The sequence below is a fragment of the Euprymna scolopes genome, chromosome 33 (genome assembly GCF_053919585.1).
Source record: "Euprymna scolopes isolate OS-2025 chromosome 33, ASM5391958v1, whole genome shotgun sequence".
NCBI classification, from domain to species: domain Eukaryota; kingdom Metazoa; phylum Mollusca; class Cephalopoda; order Sepiida; family Sepiolidae; genus Euprymna; species Euprymna scolopes.
In genome coordinates this window covers 36395698-36415694 of record NC_136514.1, presented here as the reverse complement: position 1 = coordinate 36415694, position 19997 = coordinate 36395698, and the positions used below count along the sequence as shown (strand labels likewise).

The 19997-nt window shown below is 27.0% G+C and overlaps 1 protein-coding gene across 2 annotated transcripts in view; it reads right to left on the bottom strand.

Moving 5' to 3' along the window:
* The window catches only part of LOC145258192 (limb region 1 protein homolog), a 170501-nt gene that overhangs the window by 23831 nt on the left and 126673 nt on the right, over positions 1 to 19997 (bottom strand). For both annotated transcript variants that reach the window (XM_080116083.1, XM_080116084.1), the window contains 3 exons: positions 9645 to 9713; positions 8602 to 8666; positions 6098 to 6182 (listed from right to left, as the gene is read on the bottom strand). In XM_080116083.1, coding sequence (XP_079972209.1) covers positions 6098 to 6182; positions 8602 to 8666; positions 9645 to 9713 — 219 coding nt within the window. The remainder of the gene's footprint in view (positions 1 to 6097; positions 6183 to 8601; positions 8667 to 9644; positions 9714 to 19997) is intronic.

Below are 19997 nucleotides of genomic sequence, written 5' to 3'. Positions count from 1 at the left end.
ATATATATATATATATATATATATATATAGTCCATTATATATATATATATATATATATATATATAGTCCATTATATATATATATATATATATATATATATAGTCCATTATATATATATATATATATATATATATATATATAGTCCATTATATATATATATATATATATAGTCCATTATATATATATATATATATATAGTCCATTATATATATATATATATATATATAGTCCATTATATATATATATATATAGTCCATTATATATATATATATATAGTCCATTATATATATATATATATAGTCCATTATATATATATATATATATATATATATATATATAGTCCATTATATATATATATATATAGTCCATTATATATATATATATATAGTCCATTATATATATATATATATATATATATATATATATATAGTCCATTATATATATATATATATATATATAGTCCATTATATATATATATATATATATATATAGTCCATTATATATATATATATAGTCCATTATATATATATATATATATATATATATATAGTCCATTATATATATATATATATATATATAGTCCATTATATATATATATATATATATAGTCCATTATATATATATATAGTCCATTATATATATATATATATATATAGTCCATTATATATATATATATAGTCCATTATATATATATATAGTCCATTATATATATATATATATATATATAGTCCATTATATATATATATATATATATATATATATAGTCCATTATATATATATATATATATATATATATATATATATATATATAGTCCATTATATATATATATAGTCCATTATATATATATATATAGTCCATTATATATATATATATATATATATATATATAGTCCATTATATATATATATATATATATATAGTCCATTATATATATATATATATATATATAGTCCATTATATATATATATATATATAGTCCATTATATATATATATATATATATAGTCCATTATATATATATATATATATATATAGTCCATTATATATATATATATATATATATATATATAGTCCATTATATATATATATATATATATATATAGTCCATTATATATATATATATATATATATATAGTCCATTATATATATATATATATATATATATATAGTCCATTATATATATATATATATATATATATATATAGTCCATTATATATATATATATATATATATATATATATATAGTCCATTATATATATATATATATATAGTCCATTATATATATATATATATATATAGTCCATTATATATATATATATATATATATAGTCCATTATATATATCATATATATATATATAGTCCATTATATATATATATATATATATATAGTCCATTATATATATATATATATATAGTCCATTATATATATATATATATATATAGTCCATTATATATATATATAGTCCATTATATATATATATAGTCCATTATATATATATATAGTCCATTATATATATATATATATATAGTCCATTATATATATATATATATATATAGTCCATTATATATATATATATATATATAGTCCATTATATATATATATATATATATAGTCCATTATATATATATATATATATATAGTCCATTATATATATATATATATATATAGTCCATTATATATATATATATATATATAGTCCATTATATATATATATATATATAGTCCATTATATATATATATAGTCCATTATATATATATATATAGTCCATTATATATATATATAGTCCATTATATATATATATATATATAGTCCATTATATATATATATATATATATAGTCCATTATATATATATATATATATATAGTCCATTATATATATATATATAGTAGTTTATATATATATATATATAGTCCATTATATATATATATAGAGTCCATTATATATATATATATAGTCCATTATATATATATATATATATAGAGTCCATTATATATATATATATATAGTCCATTATATATATATATATAGTCCATTATATATATATATATATATAGTCCATTATATATATATATATAGTCCATTATATATATATATATATAGTCCATTATATATATATATATATATAGTCCATTATATATATATACATATATATATATATATAGTCCATTATATATATATACATATATATATATATATATATATAGTCCATTATATATATATATATATATATAGTCCATTATATATATATATATATATATATATATAGTCCATTATATATATATACATATATATAGTCCATTATATATATACATATATATATATATAGTCCATTATATATATATATATATATATATAGTCCATTATATATATTATATATATATATAGTCCATTATATATATATATATATATATATAGTCCATATATATATATATATATATATATATATATATAGTCCATTATATATATATACATATATATAGTCCATTATATATATATATATATATATATAGTCCATTATATATATATATATATATATATATATATATATATATAGTCCATTATATATATATATATATATATAGTCCATTATATATATATACATATATATATATATATATAGTCCATTATATATATATATATATATAGTCCATAATATATATATATATAGTCCATTATATATATATATATATATAGTCCATTATATATATATATAGTCCATTATATATATATATATATATAGTCCATTATATATATATATAGTCCATTATATATATATATATATATATATATATAGTCCATTATATATATATATATATATATATATATATAGTCCATTATATATATATATATATATATATATATATATAGTCCATTATATATATATATATATATATATATATATAGTCCATTATATATATATATATATATATATATATATATATAGTCCATTATATATATATATATATATATATATATATATATAGTCCATTATATATATATATATATATATAGTCCATTATATATATATATATATATATAGTCCATTATATATATATATATATATATATAGTCCATTATATATATATATATATATATAGTCCATTATATATATATATATATATATAGTCCATTATATATATATATATATATATATATATAGTCCATTATATATATATATATATATATATATATATAGTCCATTATATATATATATATATATATATATAGTCCATTATATATATATATATATATATATATATATATATATAGTCCATTATATATATATATATATATATAGCCATTATATATATATATATATATATATATAGTCCATTATATATATATATATATATATAGTCCATTATATATATATATATATATATAGTCCATTATATATATATATATATATATATATATATAGTCCATTATATATATATATATATATATATATATATATAGTCCATTATATATATATATATATATATATATATATAGTCCATTATATATATATATATATATATATATATATAGTCCATTATATATATATATATATATATATATATATATAGTCCATTATATATATATATATATATATATATATAGTCCATTATATATATATATATATATATATATATAGTCCATTATATATATATATATATATATATATATATAGTCCATTATATATATATATATATATATATAGTCCATTATATATATATATATATATATATAGTCCATTATATATATATATATATATATATATATAGTCCATTATATATATATATATATAGTCCATTATATATATATATATATATATAGTCCATTATATATATATATATAGTCCATTATATATATATATATAGTCCATTATATATATATATATAGTCCATTATATATATATATATATATATAGTCCATTATATATATATATATATATATATAGTCCATTATATATATATATATATATATATAGTCCATTATATATATATATATATATAGTCCATTATATATATATATATATATATAGTCCATTATATATATAATATATATAGTCCATTATATATATATATATATATATATAGTCCATTATATATATATATATATATATATATAGTCCATTATATATATATATATATATAGTCCATTATATATATATATATATATATAGTCCATTATATATATATATATATATATAGTCCATTATATATATATATATATATAGTCCATTATATATATATATATATATATAGTCCATTATATATATATATATATATATATAGTCCATTATATATATATATATATATAGTCCATTATATATATATATATATATATATATAGTCCATTATATATATATATATATATATATATAGTCCATTATATATATATATATATATATATTAGTCCATTATATATATATATATATATATATATAGTCCATTATATATATATATATATATATAGTCCATTATATATATATATATATATATATATAGTCCATTATATATATATATATATATAGTCCATTATATATATATATATATATATATATAGTCCATTATATATATATATATATATATATAGTCCATTATATATATATATATATAGTCCATTATATATTATATATATATATATATATAGTCCATTATATATATATATATATATATAGTCCATTATATATATATATATAGTCCATTATATATATATATATATATAGTCCATTATATATATATATATATATAGTCCATTATATATATATATATATATAGTCCATTATATATATATATATATAGTCCATTATATATATATATATATAGTCCATTATATATATATATATATAGTCCATTATATATATATATATATAGTCCATTATATATATATATATATAGTCCATTATATATATATATATATAGTCCATTATATATATATATATATAGTCCATTATATATATATATATATAGTCCATTATATATATATATATATATATATATATATATAGTCCATTATATATATATATATATATATATATATAGTCCATTATATATATATATATATATATATATATAGTCCATTATATATATATATATATATATATATAGTCCATTATATATATATATATATATATATAGTCCATTATATATATATATATATATAGTCCATTATATATATATATATATAGTCCATTATATATATATATAATATATAGTCCATTATATATATATATATATATAGTCCATTATATATATATATATAGTCCATTATATATATATATATAGCCCATTATATATATATATATAGCCCATTATATATATATATATAGCCCATTATATATATATATATAGCCCATTATATATATATATATAGCCCATTATATATATATATATATAGCCCATTATATATATATATATATATAGCCCATTATATATATATATATATATAGCCCATTATATATATATATATATATAGCCCATTATATATATATATATATAGCCCATTATATATATATATATATATATATAGCCCATTATATATATATATATATATATAGTCCATTATATATATATATATATAGTCCATTATATATATATATATATAGTCCATTATATATATATATATATAGTCCATTATATATATATATATATATATAGTCCATTATATATATATATATATATATAGTCCATTATATATATATATATATATATATAGTCCATTATATATATATATATATATATATAGTCCATTATATATATATATATATATATATAGTCCATTATATATATATATATATATAATGGACAATATATATATATATATATATATATATACACACACACCAAGTTAAAAGGTAATCAAGAGTGACAACTAATGAATTTAAAAAGATTATTAAGACTGCTTAATAAAAGAAGAGCAAGATATATTTTTATTAATATAAACAAATTTACAAGTTCGCAACACTGGAGATGCGAATGCTTCAGACAGATGGTTAGTTAAAACCAAGCAACTTAAATGGTTGCTTTCCACAGAGGATTTTGTTTGCAAATAAAAGCGAAGAGTCAGGGATAAAATTAGTTTGGAACAATAACAAAGGGATTCTTACCAAAATTGGAATGCTTAATTTTCCGTCTGAGGTCTTCCTCGGTCAACGTGACTCGATAGAGATCAATGTCGATGTCATGTAGAAACTGAAAATAGAAAGAAATTTTGATAGAACTTTACAATGCGATTTTTTGAAAAAAAAAAAAAGAAAAAAAAAAAGGAAACGTGAAAATAAAATGTTATAAAAATATGTGTATTCTCACTAGTATTGCACGTGCATCCTAATCCTACAATGTTTTAACATGAACCGTACAAAGAGAAAGAAATAAATTGTACAAAATAAAAAGAGAAAAAAAAAAAGGAAAATAGAAGGGAAACAAAAGGAAAAGAAAAAACTGATAGGTAAGCCAGAACGAAGACGGTTAAAATTGTAAAACTGTTAGAGAAAGGAAAGTATAAAAAAAATTAGAAGATATATATATATATATATATACATATATATATTAATGTTGGGACGATTAATAAAAAAAAAAAAAAAAAAAAAAAAAAAAAAAAAAAAAAAAACGGGATATTTTGTGGTATTGGAATCGGAAAAATATTAGCCTAATTCAGATTCCAAAAACAATTCTTAATTTTTTTTTTGGACAAAAATAAAATAAACACAAATGTATTTATTAGAATTTGTTCATTTACAACATAAGACTAAGGGCCACAAGATTAATTATAAATCCCATTCCCAAAGCATTGACACTCTAAGTCTAATTTATTTTTATTGGTCAATTATAGTAAACATTCTAGAGTTCAATTGCCTATTCCCTTTGTAAACTTTTTCACACTTATTTGCAAACTTCCTGCTCTATGCTGAAATTCACATTTGATTATTAAATGATTTAAAATGCTCTGGACACGGTTTTTAAAATTTCACTATCTCTGGTCAATTATTGTTTTATTGTATTTTTTCACTTTCTCTTTGGATACAATGAAAAATACAGATGAAAATCTCCATGAATGCATCAAAATTTTCGATAAAATACATTAGGAAAACATTTAGAAGATTGTCAAATTAAAAAAAGAAATATCTACATTTAAACATACCCCCCCCAAAAAAAAAGAATGAGATTTGGATATTAATGTAACCGAACAAGAGAGATATAAAAAAAAAAAAAAATGCAACAAATATGTTACCAAATCCAAGATAAGCTACTCTTCTATCTTTCTGGAGAAGAACAAGTTTCTGTGTTTAAAAGCTTTAATTTCTTTAGTTCAAAACAAACCAAGTTAGAACAAAAAAAAAAAAAAATGGCTGCCCATAAATCTTGATAATTGGTGAAAACTGAAAATTAAGCAAAATTTTACCTTAAAATAAATTTACAAATTTTAATGCGGAAATTTACCTCATTTGGGCCTTGATAAGCAGTGAACCATTATTAAATAATTTATTTATTTTTTTTTTTTTTTTTTAATTTGTTACATAAAAATTTAGAAACAAAATAAATTTTATTTCTAACTAGCCTGTGTGCCCTGCATTGCTCGTGTATTTGGAGGTATGAATGAAAAAAAACGGAAGTGTAAAGCATTCAAATTAAATGTAGTCAATCAAAAAGATGACTTGCAGAAAAGGCATTACTATTGTTTTTAAACCTCCTATGAAGAGCGTTTTAAATGTGGGGGAAAAATAGCTCCCACAAAAAAGGAGGCACTTTGGCAATATCCAAATAAATAGTAATTGTCTCAATATGAAAAAGACAACACGATGGGACAGCAGTAATATTAAAAAAAAAAAAAAAAAATGAAAGAAACCATGTCCGTTTGCGAATCTGAAATATTATGATCTGGGAAGTATGCAAAAACTTATCCCGAAATCTAATCGACGCGAGAACCCAGACGCAAAAAGCCTTTCATGAACATACACAAACGTGCACGCCCATTTTGCCTTTTATTAGATGTAGAGTTTAAAAGGAAATTATTTCCCTTTAGTTTCTGGTTGTTCTTGAAGTCAAGATTCGATCAATGACAAAGTGGGTGAAACCCCACTCAGTTTCTTCAGCTTCTGTGTACTTTATGATTGGTATGGGTTTTTGATTTCTATTTGATGAAGAAAGCGTAAAAAGCATCTGTGTAAATTTATGTATTCTTCTATAATATATAAAGCTATCTTGGATTTTTCAAATTCGACCTAAATATCTGACAAATCAATATTTGATTCTAACTAGCAATTTCTTTCCTTTTTATCCTGTTCCTTATACTGAAAGTGATTTACTTCAATTTCTTTCTGTAAGTAATTATTCAGGCAAGGAAGATCATTAAAATGAAGACAATTTTTTGATAATTATCTGAAAAACTTATAAGGGTAATAATGCATATTTTAACTTAAAAGGCAAGTTGTCTTCACATTTTTAGCACATTCCCCATCTCTTTGTGACTTACAGATTTGCCTTTTTTTTTTTTTTTATCTATATAAAAAAAAATACCATTAATGAATGCCAAGCTGTTCCCAGTCAGGTTAGCTATTTTATAAAATGCAGAGAGAAGACATCAAACAATTAAAGAAAATTTTCTTTTTACCTGAGGTTTGACAACTAACTTTCCCATGACTGTAAACATCCGAGCAAAACCGACAGGTGTGCAAACTGAAAGACAGAGACACAAATGAACAGGTGAAGTGGAAACATGGGAGAATAAAAGTGGAAAATACTAATTGGGGAAATTTATTCTGATCAAAAAAACAAAATCAATAAATTAAAAACTTATCACTTATTTTTCAACTTTTTTTTTTTTAATTTGTTGTTCCCAGAATTTCACTAATTTATGGCAATGTAATTTTGAAAACCAAAAAAATGATCATGAAGTAAATGAGAAAATTTTAAAATAATTTTCAGAGTTTAGAGAAAGCATGAAAAATGGGTAAACAGCAAGTATATTTTTGTGCAGATGTAATTTATGCACAAATAAATGCTGTAAACTGATGTTATCCTTTATTAACTGGTTAACAATAAAAACTGGAATTAGAACTACAAGTTATCAAAATAAACAGATTCTAAAATTGATGATTAACAAAATATTTGAATGACATTAAAAAAAATAAGAATTTTTTTTTATAGCAATTTTATTGCAAAGAAACATTTTATCAGGAGAAATTACAGATTGATGAATCAAGGAATATTTATAAATGTATTAACTAAAGATAAAGAATGAAAACAAAATGAAAAATGAAATGACAATGGAAAAGATGAACAAAAATAAAAAAAAAAAAGAACAGGAAAAAAATTGAAAAAAGAAAAACAGAATAGAAAAGAGAGAGAGAAGAGAAAAAGTAAGAAAAAGTAAAAAGAAAAAGTAAAAAGGAAAAGAAAAAAGAAAAAGAAAAAGTAAAAGAAAAAGTAAAAAAAAAACATTTAAATAAAAAAAATGAAAATGAAAACAAAAATAGAAAAAAGTAAAAAAATAAAAAATGAAATAAATACAACAAAAACAAATAAAAATAAAAATAAAGTAAAAAAGTAAAAAAGAAATAAAATAGAAAAGATAGAAAAAATTTTAAATGAAAAAAATTAAAAAAAAAAAAAAAAAAAAAAAAAAGGAATAGTAAACAAAAAAAGAACACTTACGTAACAAGACAAGCACCCCAAGAAACGAGATACATGAGTAGAGATATGGTAAGTAAATGTGCCAGACATCTGAAATATTTCAGAAAAAAATCTGTAAATCTTCACTTCATTTTAAACGCTAAACACATTTCAAATAGAACAATCTAATCATATTGAATGTGAATAAAAGTTTAACATTTTTATGAAAAAAAAAGTTATAGCTTTATTCATTGTGCATCATTTATTAAAAGATTTGCTTTTTGTTTGTTTTTTAGAAGGCTGTGACAGTGCGGAAAGAAAGTGTACACACTAGAGAAATGGAACAAAAAAAAAAAAAAAAAAAAAAAAAAAAACGATAAAACAAAATGATGTTTTGGTGCCTGTGGGTAACGATTTTCTTTTACCATTTACTTGTTCTCCAATTAAATTGCACAACTTACATATCCAATTGTACACACATTTACCAGGCACTTTCGATAAGGAAGTGATACCTAGAAATATTAGGATTGCACTGGTTGTCATTACTATCCACAACCGGTTGTCATTACTATCCACAACCGGTTGTCATTACTATCCACAACCGGTTGTCATTACTATCCACAACCGGTTGTCATTACTATCCACAACCGGTTGTCATTACTATCCACAACCGGTTGTCATTACTATCCACAACCGGTTGTCATTACTATCCACAACCGGTTGTCATTACTATCCACAATCGGTTGTCATTACTATCCACAATCGGTTGTCATTACTATCCACAATCGGTTGTCATTACTATCCACAATCGGTTGTCATTATTATCCACAATTGGTTGTCATTACTATCCACAACTGGTTGTCATTACTATCCACAACTGGTTGTCATTATTATCCACAATTGGTTGTCATTATTATCCACAACTGGTTGTCATTATTATCCACAATTGGTTGTCATTATTATCCACAATTGGTTGTCATTATTATCCACAACTGGTTGTCATTATTATCCACAACTGGTTGTCATGCTAAGTATTATTACCCACATATACTGTTTTGTTCTTTTAGTACTAACACTTTTCCACATTGTCACAGCCTTCTAAATATCTATTACAGTTTTCACAGAAGGAAACAAGTATGTTTTTATTCTATTCAAAATATTTTTTGGAAATTATTAATGCTGGCTGAAAGTATTGAGGCCATTTATGATTAAAAAAGTTATATACATTTGTTTACTTTCAGATGTGTCAGTAAGAATGACAATAAAGTTGTAAGTGGGTGGGGGGGGGAAGGAGCTAGCCTGTAGAGGAGTAGGAAGAGCAGTCTAGGGTAATACATCTGAGCAAGAGTAATAGTAAGAGTAGCAACCTGTGATGTTTAGGTAGAAAGGTTCTAGTAAAAGAGTAGAAAGAGAGAGTAAGAGGGCGTAGCACGGAGCCGCCCAGAGCGGGGACGGGGGGCAGAAGGAGCCGCCCAGAGCGGGGACGGGGGGGCAGAAGGAGCCGCCCAGAGCCAGGACGGGCGGGTAGAAGGAGCCGCCCAGAGCGGGTAGCGGGGAAACAGGAGCCGCCCAGAGCGGGTAGCGGGGAAACAGGAGCCGCCCAGAGCGGGTAGCGGGGAAACAGGAGCCGCCCAGAGCGGGTAGCGGGGAAACAGGAGCCGCCCAGAGCGGGTAGCGGGGAAACAGGAGCCGCCCAGAGCGGGTAGCGGGGAAACAGGAGCCGCCCAGAGCGGGTAGCGGGGAAACAGGAGCCGCCCAGAGCGGGTAGCGGGGAAACAGGAGCCGCCCAGAGCGGGTAGCGGGGAAACAGGAGCCGCCCAGAGCGGGTAGCGGGGAAACAGGAGCCGCCCAAAGCGGAAGGAGAGTAAGAGGATCAATCCATAGTGGAAGGAGAGTAAGAGGATCAATCCATAGTGGAAGGAGAGTAAGAGGATCAATCCATAGTGGAAGGAGAGTAAGAGGATCAATCCATAGTGGAAGGAGAGTAAGAGGATCAATCCATAGTGGAAGGAGAGTAAGAGGATCAATCCATAGTGGAAGGAGAGTAAGAGGATCAATCCATAGTGGAAGGAGAGTAAGAGGATCAATCCATAGTGGAAGGAGAGTAAGAGGATCAATCCATAGTGGAAGGAGAGTAAGAGGATCAATCCATAGTGGAAGGAGAGTAAGAGGATCAATCCATAGTGGAAGGAGAGTAAGAGGATCAATCCATAGTGGAAGGAGAGTAAGAGGATCAATCCATAGTGGAAGGAGAGTAAGAGGATCAATCCATAGTGGAAGGAGAGTAAGAGGATCAATCCATAGTGGAAGGAGAGTAAGAGGATCAATCCATAGTGGAAGGAGAGTAAGAGGAGCAGCCCATGATGGTGAGGAGAGGCTTATTGGTGAGGAGTAGTAAGAGGGACCATGGGGAAATAAGTGGAACAATTTAAAATAAGGATAGAGTAAGAGGAGCAATGTGGAGTCAAAGAAGAGTAATAGAAATTATGCGAGGGTGGCAATGTGAGGGTCTATTTCTAACTAAACAATTGCATTTTCCAACCTGTATAGCTGTTCAGCAAGGGGTGCAAACCCCTCCATATCAACTGTCTTCGTGTTAGCAGAGAAAAAACAAAGAACGAAGTTGAGGAATCAAAGTCACAAAATAAGTTTAATGAGGAGGTGGGGGAGGAGGTGCGGTAAATCACAATGGACGAAGAAAATATTTCCCTCCTTCATTCGCCCAAGACCAAAACTTTTTCAACCTTAATATCATTCAAACTTGTTACATTCCATTATTTCCACTCAAATATAATTTTTAAAAATATTAGGTATATTCTTCACAATCAAAGAGTTTTCTTGTCAGACCAAGATAGCATTTAAGATGACAAATCAAACTACACTTTAGACAAGAGAATTTATGTGTTAATATTTTACTGTTATTAGCTTATAACAGGGGTTGTCAAAAATTCCAAACAGGAGGGGGGATCCATTTTGCTGATTTTTAAGAGCTACACGGGCCAAAATAAAAAATGTATTTTTTTAAACCGATCTGGACGTGTTTTATATTGTTTTGCTAATTAGCTTTGCTTTTTAGTAAAAATGGTTCCTCATTCTTTTAATCATTTTCTGAACAAAAAGAGAAACCACCAAACTATTTTTGCACATTTCCATTTTAAAAATTTTCCTGAATATCTTCACATTTTCCATAAGAGCTCTACGCTGATTGGATTAAAGACTTGGGTGGGCCAGATCTGGCTTGTGGGCCATAGTTTGGAGACCCCTGGCTTATAGCATTATATGGTTTTGTGTCCAAATTATTTTTTTTGGATTCCAAGTGCCAGAAAAAAAAATTTGATTTTAAATTTTTTGGATTTAACAGAAACAAGTTGGTATCTAAGTAGGACGAGGATTTAAATGAGAGCCAAAAGAAATAGGAATGGAGTTTCTGAGTATGAGTGGGACAAATACAATTCAGGGAGACCAAGGGTAGGTATAAAAATAGGGAGTTGGCATATTTTATTTGGCTTCTCTACTGCAAATTGGAGATCTATTTTTGTTTCATCCTTTGATATATCAGACATCCATACTAAACATTTCAATCCAAAATACACATAGATACATGTTATCGTTTCCTTCCAAAAGTTGGGTTCTCAAATACGCAAACGCAAAATTCGCTTAAAAAAAAATAAAATAAAATAAAATAAAATATATATAACTGTGCAAAACAGTAAATTGTCCACAGAAAGTGTCAAAAATTATCAACACACATACGAAAAGGAAAACTTTTTTAATCTATAAAAAAAAGAAAAAAAGACCTACATGCAAAATATTTGAAATAAGAGTTAAATTTGTCAAATTCACATAAAAGTGCAAAAATAAAAAAAACCCACCCCAAAAATTCACACAAAAATGAAGATGAAATATGAAAATTACATGAAGGCAAAACTTCAAATGAAATAAGAATTGTGTGTGTGTGTGCGCCTTTTAAATGATGAAAATATATAAACCAAACAAAACATCAAACTGGCCTTATTTCAAATCTCTTGAAGAGAAGGATAAGTGAGAAGAGTAGGGAGAGGAGTACTGGGAAAAATAAAGGGGAAAAAGAAGGAAGACTGAGAAGAGGAACTAGAAGGGGAAGAGGAAAGAGAGAGAAGAGAAGGTTGAGAAAGAAGAGAAGAGGTGGGAGGAAGGAGGATAACAGGAAAAAAAAGAGGGAGGAGGATAACAGGAAAAAAAGAGGGAGGAGGATAACAGGAAAAAAAGAGGGAGGAGGATAACAGGAAAAAAAGAGGGAGGAGGATAACAGGAAAAAAAGAGGGAGGAGGATAACAGGAAAAAAAGAGGGAGGAGGATAACAGGAAAAAAAGAGGGAGGAGGATAACAGGGAAAAAAGAGGGAGGAGGATAACAAGGAAAAAAGAGGGAGGAGGATCATAGGAAAAAAGAGGGAGGAGGATCATAGGAAAAAAGAGGGAGGAGGATAATAGGAAAAAAGAGGGAGGAGGATAATAGGAAAAAAGAGGGAGGAGGATAATAGGAAAAAAGAGGGAGGAGGATCATAGGAAAAAAGAGGGAGGAGGATAATAGGAAAAAAGAGGGAGGAGGATCATAGGAAAAAAGAGGGAGGAGGATAATAGGAAAAAAGAGGGAGGAGGATAATAGGAAAAAAGAGGGAGGAGGATAATAGAAAAAAAGAGGGAGGAGGATAATAGGAAAAAAGAGGGAGGAGGATAATAGGAAAAAAGAGGGAGGAGGATAATAGGAAAAAAGAGGGAGGAGGATCATAGGAAAAAGAGGGAGGAGGATAATAGGAAAAAAGAGGGAGGAGGATAACAGGGAAAAAAGAGGGAGGAGGATCATAGGAAAAAAGAGGGAGGAGGATCATAGGAAAAAAGAGGGAGGAGGATAATAGGAAAAAAGAGGGAGGAGGATAATAGGAAAAAAGAGGGAGGAGGATCATAGGAAAAAAGAGGGAGGAGGATCATAGGAAAAAAGAGGGAGGAGGATAATAGGAAAAAAGAGGGAGGAGGATAATAGGAAAAAAGAGGGAGGAGGATAATAGGAAAAAAGAGGGAGGAGGATAATAGGAAAAAAGAGGGAGGAGGATAATAGAAAAAAGAGGGAGGAGGATAATAGAAAAAAGAGGGAGGAGGATAATAGGAAAAAAGAGGGAGGAGGATAATAGGAAAAAAGAGGGAGGAGGATAATAGAAAAAAGAGGGAGGAGGATCATAGGAAAAAAGAGGGAGGAGGATAATAGGAAAAAAGAGGGAGGAGGATAATAGGAAAAAAGAGGGAGGAGGATAATAGAAAAAAGAGGGAGGAGGATCATAGGAAAAAAGAGGGAGGAGGATAATAGGAAAAAAGAGGGAGGAGGATAATAGGAAAAAAGAGGGAGGAGGATAATAGGAAAAAAGAGGGAGGAGGATAATAGAAAAAAGAGGGAGGAGGATAATAGGAAAAAAGAGGGAGGAGGATCATAGGAAAAAAGAGGGAGGAGGATAATAGGAAAAAAGAGGGAGGAGGATAATAGAAAAAAGAGGGAGGAGGATAATAGGAAAAAAGAGGGAGGAGGATAATAGGAAAAAAGAGGGAGGAGGATAATAGGAAAAAAGAGGGAGGAGGATAATAGAAAAAAAGAGGGAGGAGGATAACAGGAGAAAAGAGGGAGGAGGATAACAGGAGAAAAGAGGGAGGAGGATCATAGGAAAAAAGAGGGAGGAGGATAATAGGAAAAAAGAGGGAGGAGGATAATAGAAAAAAAGAGGGAGGAGGATAATAGGAAAAAAGAGGGATGAGGATAATAGGAAAAAAGAGGGATGAGGATAATAGGAAAAAAGAGGGAGGAGGATAATAGGAAAAAAGAGGGAGGAGGATAATAGAAAAAAAGAGGGAGGAGGATAACAGGAGAAAAGAGGGAGGAGGATCATAGGAAAAAAGAGGGAGGAGGATAATAGAAAAAAAGAGGGAGGAGGATAATAGAAAAAAAGAGGGAGGAGGATAATAGGAAAAAAGAGGGATGAGGATAATAGGAAAAAAGAGGGATGAGGATAATAGGAAAAAAGAGGGAGGAGGATAATAGGAAAAAAGAGGGAGGAGGATAATAGAAAAAAAGAGGGAGGAGGATAATAGAAAAAAAGAGGGAGGAGGATAATAGAAAAAAAGAGGGAGGAGGATAATAGAAAAAAAGAGGGAGGAGGATAATAGAAAAAAAGAGGGAGGAGGATAATAGAAAAAAAGAGGGAGGAGGATAATAGAAAAAAAGAGGGAGGAGGATAATAGAAAAAAAGAGGGAGGAGGATAATAGAAAAAAAGAGGGAGGAGGATAATAGAAAAAAAGAGGGAGGAGGATAATAGAAAAAAAGAGGGAGGAGGATAATAGAAAAAAAGAGGGAGGAGGATAATAGGAAAAAAGAGGGAGGAGGATAATAGAAAAAAGAGGGAGGAGGATAATAGAAAAAAGAGGGAGGAGGATAATAGAAAAAAAGAGGGAGGAGGATAATAGAAAAAAAGAGGGAGGAGGATAATAGAAAAAAAGAGGGAGGAGGATAATAGGAAAAAAGAGGGAGGAGGATAACAGGAAAAAAAAGAGGGAGGAGGATAACAGGAAAAAAAAGAGGGAGGAGGATAATAGAAAAAAAGAGGGAGGAGGATAATAGAAAAAAAGAGGGAGGAGGATAATAGAAAAAAAGAGGGAGGAGGATAATAGGAAAAAAGAGGGAGGAGGATAATAGAAAAAAAGAGGGAGGAGGATAATAGAAAAAAAGAGGGAGGAGGATAATAGAAAAAAAGAGGGAGGAGGATAATAGAAAAAAAGAGGGAGGAGGATAATAGAAAAAAAGAGGGAGGAGGATAATAGAAAAAAAGAGGGAGGAGGATAATAGAAAAAAAGAGGGAGGAGGATAATAGAAAAAAAGAGGGAGGAGGATAATAGAAAAAAAGAGGGAGGAGGATAATAGAAAAAAAGAGGGAGGAGGATAATAGGAAAAAAGAGGGAGGAGGATAATAGAAAAAAGAGGGAGGAGGATAATAGAAAAAAGAGGGAGGAGGATAATAGAAAAAAAGAGGGAGGAGGATAATAGAAAAAAAGAGGGAGGAGGATAATAGGAAGAGGAAGAAGGTTAAGAGGGAGAAGAAACTGGCTAACTAAATAAAAACAAAAACAAAATGAATTAATAAAACAAAACCGTGCTGCAAAGTAGCGTGAAATGTGGAGAAAAAAATTAACAAATTTGGTTTTAAATAGAGAAATCATTTAAAAAAAAAAAAAAAAAAACATTAAAAATTCCAAACATGTTTTTTTTTTATGTGCAGAACTGTTTTAACGAGTATTTTCAAAAACACAGACTGAAAAAAAAAAAACTAAAAACAAATGTCTCTCTCTACAAGCATTTATTTATAAAACCAGATTTTTTTTTCAGCTAAAGAAGACTCAAATAACTTGTACATAGATATCAGCCACTCCCCCCATACTCCAATTCACTCTTTACTCATGAACCCATCCACAGTAACTCTCATTTGAGATTTCCGTCCCAGTTTAAAGAAATACCCACAGGACTTAAACATTACAGATCAAATATGCAAACAATTGAAACAACATCTGTCGCCGATTGTTGGTTGTTTTTATAAAGGTTGCCTATATCTATTTTATAACTTCCAATTGTTGTATCTTTTTCTGCCAACTTCTGTATTTTCTCAGAATCTTTTTCTCTTCGAAAACTAGTTTGGTCACATGATAGAATAACCACCCCCACCTCACATCATTAGTTCCGAAAAATCATTTGTCTTTTTCAATGCTTTCAGTGTTGAACTCGCCTGATGAAACTCATCAATAAGGCGGTATCCAAAGAATATATTTCGAAAGGAAAAACGAAAAAGACTTGTTTAAAATATCTATTATATTTCAAGTGTCTGCAGTGAATTTAAACGTATTCGTTTTATCTTTAATTTTTTTCTATTAGGTTGGTGCAAAAATAATTGCATGTTTTGGACGTTTAAATGAACGTCAAAAACATTTTTGCACCAACCTAATATTTCACATCAAATTCTATTTGAAATTTTTATTAAAATATGGTAATACTCCAGTTTTATATTAAAAAAAAAAAAAATAGTCCATACAATTTTATTCTACACATTCTTTACGAAACATAACCAGTTTTTCTATTTAATAAAAAATACTTTGCAGAAAATTAGTGTCAAATTTTAATTTCTTTTATTTTTAGGGAGTAATTGTTTTTAAGCAGTGTTTTTCTTCTAAAATTATAGTTTTAAAATCAGATAACCCACAAAGATTAATACGAGTATATAAGAAAACTCCTTTAAAAGGTTTTTCGTTATTTGTACATCTATGTTATTGTGCTAAAATAGCTTATTTAGAAAGCTATTCTTAATATGGGAAGGAGGTTGTATTGTAACTATTCTGTACTTTCACCTAAAAATTTAATAAACAAATTTCATAAAAATTAAATTTAACTTGAAAATACTATTAAAAATAGCATAGTAACAGATGGACAAGCACTGGTTTTTCAAACTCTAAACACTAAACGTTCGTTTAAAACAGCACAGCTACATCAAGAATGAATCTAAGGATAAATTCATGTTATTGAAGGAGGAGCTAAAATCTGCTAAAAATGTCTAAACTAAATACTACTATGCCTCTGATTTGGTTTGGTCCTCTCTTCAATACATCTAATTCAACTCTACAAAGTTTTTCATTATTTCTTATAACTAGCGCTTATTTTTTTACGTATGCAACTGGAAGGTAGCCTAATACAGTTTCCTTCAGTTATAACCCATTTATTTTACTTTTCAAGTTAGAATGTCAGTAAAAGCACGATGTTCAATTTTAACCCGGGGTTCACAAAATTTGCTGTTCCACCTTGTCATTTTGATGAAACAGCACCCCCAACTTCACTACAAGCCGTCCAGTTTAGTTATTTCCTCGAGAACAGTTATCCCACTTAAAAAATAGTGAGATTTCTAAGTTAATTGCCAAGGAAATAGTATTCGGCAAGCAGTCAATCCACAATTGCCCTTGTTAAGGTAACATTATATAGGACAGAAGATCAATATATTTTGCTATAAGAGGGCCAAACAGATTGGCAGGAAATCTCTTGCAGCAAGCAAAGTGAAAAAATGAAGGAACAGCTAGACAGACTGTTTGATATATCTTCTTGTAGCAGTAAACTTTCTGTCTTGAGATGTGATGACTTTGCAGTAAAGTGCAGGACTGAAAATTGTCAAACAAGGTACATAATCTGCACTTGTCCTCCTAACAAAGAGGTAAAATTAATTCTATAGATTCACCTGCAATTATGTTCCTTGGTATTTATTATGTAATCTAGCTCTATTATTAAACATGTAAATATTCCAATTTTCAGGTTCCACTAAAAGAACTATCATTTACAGCAATTTTTTAATTAATTGATGAAGCAACAAAAAGCCGAACAACATTTACTGGTCCTTTGGGGAAACTTTATCAATAATTATCAAGATTAGCCTTAAGTAGAATTCTAAAATAATTAGTGTCCCTCCTGATCATCATTATCTGATAGCAGAAGAAACAAATAATTTAAGTGTGAAGATCAGAGGCTACTTTTTCAGTATGCTGTTGGCATTTTTTGTGGAGAATTTAACTTAGAAAATTGGGCCCTTGAATTAAGGAAGATGGCTAACATAAGCCACAAGGTTAATGTGTTTATGGACCAGAGGTGTTTATCCTCAAGCACTATGATAAATTAAACATTCTGGTCAAATTTATCATCCAAGTGTATGCAGTTAGTTGGTTTGAGATCCAAACCAACAATATTTTTTTAACCAACAACAGTATATTTTAGTGATTCAGAGAACAAAACAGTTAACTGAAATTCAAATCACTGTTTTAAACTGTTCAAAATATAGTGCTTTTGCACTACTTCCTGAAAATATATCGATGATAAACTCAGATGAATTGGATGTGAGAGAAGAGGGCATTCAAACGATTTTGTCCATTAGGTAAATAAATATTTATCCATTAAATTTTATTAGTTTTTTTAATTTACCCAAACAATAATTAGTTTTACATCGCAAAAATATAAAAAATAAGTGTTTTCAAATAATTGTTTTTTTCCAGAAATAGTGAACTTAAAAAAAAAAAAAAAAAACTGCTATCAATTTTGCAGCCACACACTGGTCAAATTTGATTGATTTTTTCTTAAAAAGTTGTATATGGGCAGGAAGCAAGACAGACATTATTACAAAGTCATTGTGCCAGCAAATTAGACCTTCATTTTCCTAAAAAGGAAATTATACAGAACAATTTAGTTCTATTATAAGTTTATATTATTGCCTCTAATAAAAAATTGAAATACATGGTTCTGTAACTTGTATCATCAAGTTGTTATATAGTGTAATACATCTCCACATATCTTTTT